Source organism: Pocillopora verrucosa, chromosome 9 (assembly GCF_036669915.1).
Source record: "Pocillopora verrucosa isolate sample1 chromosome 9, ASM3666991v2, whole genome shotgun sequence".
In the NCBI taxonomy this organism is placed as follows: Eukaryota; Metazoa; Cnidaria; class Anthozoa; order Scleractinia; family Pocilloporidae; genus Pocillopora; species Pocillopora verrucosa.
In genome coordinates, this window is record NC_089320.1 from 3737161 (window position 1) to 3744974 (window position 7814).

The window sequence follows — 7814 nt, forward strand, 5'->3', positions numbered from 1 at the left end:
ATGAATCGAAGCTATCAGCGATTGATACCGTCAAGTCTTAGCAACCCCTTCTCTGTGTCATTCGAAAATTATTTCTTGTCTTATCACCTCTCCGCTTCTGATATCGTAACACCTCCATTTAAAAACCCTTCCGGGAAATACGAGTGCTTAACTACTTGTCAGGTGACCTCTTCGGTAAAGGTCTGTCTAGAAATGATCTTCCATCACTGTAATTCCATTGATGACGCTTGACAAACGCTACCGTTTGCGGAGGAATATCGGGGCAAAGCCTGTCATTGGAAGAGTTCATCGGAATAGGCTTGACAGCCCATTTAGGTCGAGGAGTTGTACTGTTCGCCGCCTTTCTGCCTCGACCTAAGGAAATGTTTGAATGCTCGCGAAGATCCCTGTTGTAAGACGCAGTTTTTGCACGGATTTGAACTGTTCTTAACTTCTCCTGATTCAAATTAAACGGTTGCACTCGATGTATGTAACCCATACGAGTGTGATTCTTTCTCAAATCAGGCAAAAACGCTTCGACCAATCTCTCCCGGTTGTGTTCGTTCATAACTGTCATGTCAAGCTCCGAGCGACAAGATTTAGTCCACCGTGAATTTGGCGGTGAGCCCAACATTGAGTGAGTATCATGAGTTCTAAAAGGCTCTGATCTCGCCCTAGAACTGTTCGTTATTCTCGCCGGAGACGTAGAAATTGTAGAGCCGCGTAAGTCTAAATCCATCCTTGGTTCGCCAGTATCAGTGTGTTGTGACAGAGCTAATTTTGTTTCCACGGTATTTGCCACTGCTGAGTGTTTGCCTCTGTTAATATAAACTTTGATGATTAATTCTATACCATACTGAAGCATTCAACGGTAAACGCAATTAAACCATGAAGAATCCGGATGCGGCTCAAAAATACGTAATCACATTGCTCTGTATACAAACGTACTCGAAAGTAACTCGTAGAATTGTACTCTAAACTCGCTGAAAGCTTCAAAGATTCGACGGACAAAGAAGCTTTATGCTTGAATGAATTATTAACTATAGTTGTGGTTGTGAGCTTTTATTGTTTACCGCCGAGAGACTGATCTGTTTATAATTAATGCACACGCGGTTGGTCAACGAAAAAGTCAAGCCATTTGTTGCTAAGCAACTGAAAACCGTTGTGAGAAGTGAACTGGATACCAGCTTAGAGGGGAAAGACTACACGTGTACGTTTAGTGTCGAAAGCAAGAATTACCTCTGCTGAAAAGTGAACGCTTTGACCATCAGCTTTTGTTTACTTATGAGTTAAACAGCGACAATTGTGCTTTGATTTTTTTCTGGTTAGATTAATAAGAATTTAATATCTCTTCTTTCGTAGCCTACAGAACAGGCCAGGTTTCCTGGCTAACAGAGACACGTGAGGCGAACGCCAAGGGCAAGTCACTGCTAGATGAGGAAAGTTTCTCTATTTTGCGCCCTCCTCTCACGCGTGCTTTTGATTTCGCCTCGCACGTACTTGCACTCACCTAAAAAAGCAAAAAAATAACGCCTGCCTGTCCTGGATGGTAAGCCTCCGAAATAAATTTTTTTTTTGCAAGGAATAGCGCCATAGAATTCACCGGTATCCAAAAAGCACTCCGCACCCGTATTAGAGGGACAACTCAGCAGAACTCTTCGGATGGTATCAGCTCTTATTAAATAGGCCAGCGATCTCGTGCAAAACGATCAACTTAAAATAAGCGATGCTACTAGCGGTGCAACACTGCTCAAAATAAGTCAGCAACCATCTAATGAATCACTTAAGGGGGGATTCTACCTAAAAAAAGTGCATTTTTTCAAATAATTGTAGGAATTTAAGTTTTGGTCACAACTATCTAAAACTATATATCACTGGAAAGCTTATGAACTATATTTTTCAAAAAAAGGTGTTATGTCACACCTGCAGCAAATGTAACCTGACACCGGTCATTTCAATTAACAACTTGTAGTGTCTCACCTATATGTACTTGAGTAAAGATTGTTAGAAACTGTTTCAATGAAATACCAATATTTTGCTGTTATTCTAAAGAATATTGAATACTTGTTGGGATGAGTGAAGGATTTCAAGAATTTTTTAAATTTGACATCACAGCACTGGTGTCAAGTTACACATCTAACACATGATCACTATTTGTTTAATCATTTCTTTAGAAAGACCTCTATGGCATTTTCCTTCACTCATCCCAAATAACTCAATTAGATCAGCAATCCCTAAAAATTTCAGGTCCATAGCTCTCATACTTCTTGAGTAATCTTTTCTCAAGTATTAAAAAATACGTTTTGAGAAAAAAAGGCCTAAAGTTACAAGATTTTAAAATTAAACACCTCCTGTATTCAAATTATGAAGTCAATGAGTAGCCATAAGTTCAAATATAATTAGGATAGGCAAGAGCAAGAGTTAGAATGCCCCAGCTTCATATGAAACATCTTCTTTTTCACGAAGAGCCGCTTCTCTTTGAGTACGGATAAGCTGCAATCCCTGCCGGCGCTTCTTCTCCTTGGCCGTTGCCTGCTTATCAGCTTTCCGAAGCCTTGCATTATCTCTTAGTCGAAATGCATCCTCAGTAAATGCACCTCCAGGAATTGAAAGCCTTTCCATCAATCTTTCTCTGCTTTCTGCACCTCTGTGGAAGTGGCAGACTGCAGACGCAGCAGCACACCGGACAACTTTCACTCCATGGTGTTTATGTTTGGGACACCGGACCCAAACCATTGCGTTGATGCTTTCATTTGGGTTCTGGGTTTTTCCTCGTACACATCTTTCTAAAAGTTTACTGTCACTTAATGACACAAATGTGGGTTTTAGAGTCTCCACGAAGACTTCGGGCAAACAGTCATCTCCTTTGTAGGTACTGGTTCCTGTTGCCTGGTCCTGTTGCCATTTGCACCATGATGAATCACCTGGTGGACAGAAGCGGTGTTGTTTAGCATTGTCAGTTGAATTTACACAGTGATGGAGAATGGCAATAATATTTTTTTTCATAGCATAAACTGCAATGTCAACCTCCCGTTCAGAGGGATTTGCCTTGGTCAAGGTGTTTTGCCGGATTGCTAGGCCATAGTACCTTTGAAGCTGCTTGATCTTTCCTTCTGTAAGCCGGCCACGCCCTCCTATAGGTTTTCCATCAGCAAGTTTACCCTTACTGCATGCCTTCAAATTCATTAAATGTTTGCCCATCCTTTTCTGCACATGGCCTACACAATCCAGTTTAATAACTTCACAGTCATCATAGGCATGTTGAACAGTGTTAAAGGCCTTACTGTCCCCGTCTGACACCATCCATTTGTACCTCATGTTATGAAGTTCGATGGATCTATTCCAAAGAACAGAAGCTCCTTCTGCTTCCATAGCAGGTGAACTTCCTTCGAAGTTGATGTCACAATCTCCAGATGCAACATGCTCCCTCCTCCATTCTTCAAACTCTTCCACATTCCCTTCACATTGTGAGTTCTTTAGGGAGCACTTACGGCAAGATTTAGACATCACGTGATAGTCTAAAACTTCTCCTGTGTCAATTGAGATGACGAAAACAACACCTGTTAGTGATGTGAAACCTCTTTTGGCCCAAGTGCCATCAAAGCTAACAGCAGCATCAATTATTGTGGTGCTGTCTGAGATGCCATTTTCCTCCATGATTAGCTTTCGGAGCCTTTGGCCTGCACCTTTTAGTTCTTCTTTTGCTTCACTTTCCAGTGCTTCCAAAATTACATCAACTTGCTTGTAGTAAGCAGCTCTTGACAAACAAGGCATGTTCATTATCGCACAGAAAGAAGAGAGTCCGTCGTAGCCACTTCCAGTTTCTATTGAGTGGTAGACAGCTCTCTGGTTGACATCAAATGATTTGCCTTTCTTGGCAAGGTTGGGTGATGTCTGCCAAGGAGTACTTTCATCACAAGAATTGCAGTGAATGGAGAGATCTGACATCAGTCCATAACGGCTAGCGGTATTTTCTTCAATAGTAAGGTCTCCTATATTAAAAACATGACGGAAAAGGATGCTATTAGCTATAGTTACTGAACCAAACAGAACCACAATGTTGGAGCATTAGTTCACACCTCCATAAATGTGTACAAGTGTTGCAGTGAAGAAAGATCAGAAAAAATGATTAAACAATAATAAAACTCCTTTTCTGCAAATAATTCTAACTATCGTTTTTCTTTAGGTTCAAGGGGCTGAAAAGCATATTTATGATGTGTGATATTTTTCTCACCTTCTTCGCATTTGTGTAAAGTTGAGAGCACAGAAGAGAAGCTCTTTAGATCAACGAGCCTGTATCCTTTTTCTACCTCAGCTACCTCGAAAACTTTTTTGTTTTCATCAGAACTTGAAGAAGACTCATCTTCTGAGCTCTGGAATCTCATCTTCTTCCTTGAAGAACTAGGAAGCTGATCGCTTTCTTCGCCAAAATCTGACAGATCAGACTGATCGTGCGAAGTTCCTGGGGTCGGTTCGTTTGGTTCACTCTTCCTGTTGCAACCGCTTTTCTTCAGTAATTGCGCTTTTTTACGATCTCCTCCATGCCCCTTTCTTTTCCTAGTTTTCCTGTAAACGGTTCTTTTCTTCTTTCCAGTCATTCCAGCACAAAAGAGACAAAAGGAGTTCAATATTTCGCAATACACTGTGACAACTTTCACACAAAAATCTCTCACTCGTCTCCAGTGTTACTCTTTCAATTTCTTATTTTCCCCTTCATGTAAGACAGCACAAGGATTCTAAGGGGCGTTTCGGGCTTGTTTGACATATTTTGAGCTCCAAACAGGCTGGTAAACAAGTAAGAAACAAAAAATGCTGTTTTGGTTGCCATGGAAACGAGATTTCTATTTAGATACCTCTTCTTTTCTAACGTAATTTCTCATTTATATTTTAAAATTTTTCGGTAAAAACGATCGTCAGTGTAAAGTCGAATAGTTGAACCTCGCATTTCTGAAGAAAACAAAAAAACAATATTTTGAGCTAATTTCAGGTAGAATCCCCCCTTAAAGTACTGACAGGGGTACCCTTCAGTTCGCAACCCGAAAGCAAAAACATAATAGACATTTCAGAATTTGCGGTTTGGTTCCCTCAGCACACCTTACTTAAAATGCGTGGCGCGAAAAACACATAAAAGTCATTGAACAAACAGGCCTTCCTCGTTAGCGCTTCGGCACGGGCCAACCAGTATGTGGCCTTGAGAGACGCTAGTCGTGAGGGGTCTTCAAGGGGCCTGGCACTGATGATGATTTCCAGACCCCCAGCAAATTGAAGCTCTCCCCGACTCTTCTTAATCTTTCCGCGCGTAGAAACGCGCGTTTTGCAGTGCTAATAATAATGAGGGCCGGATCATAAGCTATCGTTAAATTTGACCGCTCTAGTGAGTCCATTTTAATGTCCATGGAAAGGTCGATGACAAAGCAAATATGGACGTGGTATTGCTGCCGCTTTGTGGCTAATTAGGTGCTTTAAGTCAGCAGCTTGTATGTACCGCTCAACAGCTACAGAAACCAGCCCACAATGCAACACTGTCGAAAAAATTTTTGAAACCACCACCGTTTAAAAGCGAAAAGCTATTTGATCCGACACTCCGTAACGAAAGAACAGTGGGCTGAGAGTCTGCATTGAATTAAGAGATATCTTTTGTGCTGGTTTGGTCCGAACATCCTTTTCCATAGCAGCTTCTTGCTTTATATTGACTCGCACGTATTTGTGCTCTATCTGTAAAAAATCTGCGAAGCCCTTCATAATTTTGTCAAACTCTCCCCAAATCCATCTTTCGTGTGCAGATTTGGTTTTTATTTTCTTCACGGTCACCGCCGGTGGAAGTTTTGCACTGCTAGACTTCCTTCGGTTCAAAAGCGAGGCTCTTGCATTCCGTGTTTTTGGTGTAGGGCTTCGAGCCGACGTGATTGTTAAATTTTGTTCCGATCCTGATTCTGACCCAGGCAAAACAGGTGGATTCTCCTTTTCAGATCCTCCCTTTTTCTCAGATTCAGCATTTTCTGAATTATTGATTTGATCAGAGTTCGTCTCCTCATCAACGGTGTCTTCATGATTCAAAATAGATTTCTCATTCTCGATGCTCATCACAGATCTTACTTCAAGACGGCCGTTTATCGCCGCAGTTTGTTCAATCTCCTTCCCCAAATCGCGTTTTCCTGCAAAACTTGACGCGCGTGACGCGCTCTGGCTTATTATGCTCTGTCTAAAACCCTGATTACTTTGGCGTACAATCCGGCTGTGATTTTGAAGACTTTTAGCCCCATCCCCTTCATCAGGTGCATCCATGCTTCCTAGTTTTTCAGTCTTTGAATTGTTATCACTTAATTTTCGAGGGACTATTTTTCTTCGTCTTTCAGCTTGCTTCACAAAAACCACTCGTTCTCTCTCCATTTCTGCAGACCTCAATTGCCTCTCCTGCTCAATTCGATCGTTCGTTCGCTCCATGTCGCACTTCAGAAAAGAGTTTCTGTATCTGGCAAAATGTGCCTCACGGCGGGTTGTTTTAAATTTGCTGAGATGAAGCTGTCTTGCTTCTCGACGAAGACGATCAGTGATGAAGTCCTCTCCTATAAGAAAATTGTTGTCCTCAGAATAAACATCTCGAAATGTTCTCCACGCCATGTCTTGTCCTTTCAGATAAAGTTCATGCAACCATTTACTGCTTTGTTTTCACATTTACAAAGACAAGAACTACAAAACGAACTCTTTGTGTAAAGGTATCATGATCTGGGTGGTCGATAAAATTCAGCTGAAGGGTGAAGCTTACTTTCCGATCGATTGTGGCGATTTTGTTTGTTCTTTGATCAAGAGTCCCTCGGCGTTTTTATTCATTACTTATTTCTGAGTACTATAGCAACTGATTTTCTTGCGGTTTCCACAAAATGAATAAAATATCAGTCATGGTTACTGTGAAACGATGATTGTTGGGGAAAGTTTGAATTTGAAACTGAACTATCTACTTCTTTGGAAGCACTGATATATTCTCTAATCGGTAAAAGGTACAGTATATATTTTAGTAGTATCGAGGAACGATTAACTGTCCAATTTTTTGGTTTTCATCAACTGATCTTCCTTGATCGTTGCACTTAATTATTTATATATTCTTTCTAATTGGGGAAAATCATATTTTTAAAAACAGATCACTTTGTCCGATGGGATTGATTTGTCGAGCTCGCGTTGCATCTCCCTCCTTCTAAGGCGCACCCCGATATTCTTCCCAGACTCCTTTGTAGGTAGAAAAAACAAGTAACGACTGGGTACGAGTCTGTTACTTTGTTCCACAAGTAAGACAGTACGTTTGGGGCTAAAAGTATCATTTACCAAAGTAGTGAATATAAACATACCATAATTTTGGTCATTCTTTTTATTACTTGGTTTGTTTGGCCTCCTTTCCTTTACTTTTGATATAATATTTTTATCTTACATGTCTGTTTATTTTTTAATTTGTATGGAAACTTCCTTGGTTGAATTCAGCTCCGACCACCTCCCCCTAATCTTACATGACACGAACCTAAAATTAGCTTCCTCTCTATGGTTATAATAGTATGTTGGATAAATTTTTCAGCGATGAAGAACATTTTATAATCGAGGTGATCATCCTTAAACCACTTCTCAGAGATTGAAGCCAATTCAGCGGCACAGAACTCAAAGTCAGTTCAATCAACGATCTGCGACGGCCGGCACATTTTCGAGCGGTCTCAGAGATTGCATTCGACACCTCACAAAAACAAGATTGATGGATTATGTTTAAGAAAGGAAACGAGAGTTGATGATTTTCTCATGTGCGTAGTTATTTCTTTCTTTCCTTACTTAACATCTGATTGGACAGCTATAAA

At 40.8% G+C, this 7814-nt stretch overlaps 1 protein-coding gene across 2 annotated transcripts; it reads right to left on the reverse strand.

Moving 5' to 3' along the window:
* Nucleotides 1–1175: 1175 nt before the first annotated feature.
* LOC131799945 (uncharacterized) lies at nucleotides 1176–4713 on the reverse strand. Of its 2 annotated transcripts, XM_059117647.2 has the most exons (3): nucleotides 4214–4713; nucleotides 3068–3971; nucleotides 2766–2903 (listed from the first exon to the last, which is right to left on the reverse strand). In XM_059117647.2, the coding sequence occupies exons 1-3, from the start codon at nucleotides 4575–4577 to the stop codon at nucleotides 2900–2902; spliced, it is 1272 nt and encodes a 423-aa protein (XP_058973630.2). In that variant the 5' UTR covers nucleotides 4578–4713; the 3' UTR covers nucleotides 2766–2899. The 2 variants fall into 2 exon arrangements, with proteins under 2 accessions (XP_058973629.2, XP_058973630.2); XM_059117646.2 differs by having other exon boundaries at nucleotides 1176–3971; nucleotides 4214–4712.
* Between the last annotated feature and the right edge of the window lie 3101 nt (nucleotides 4714–7814).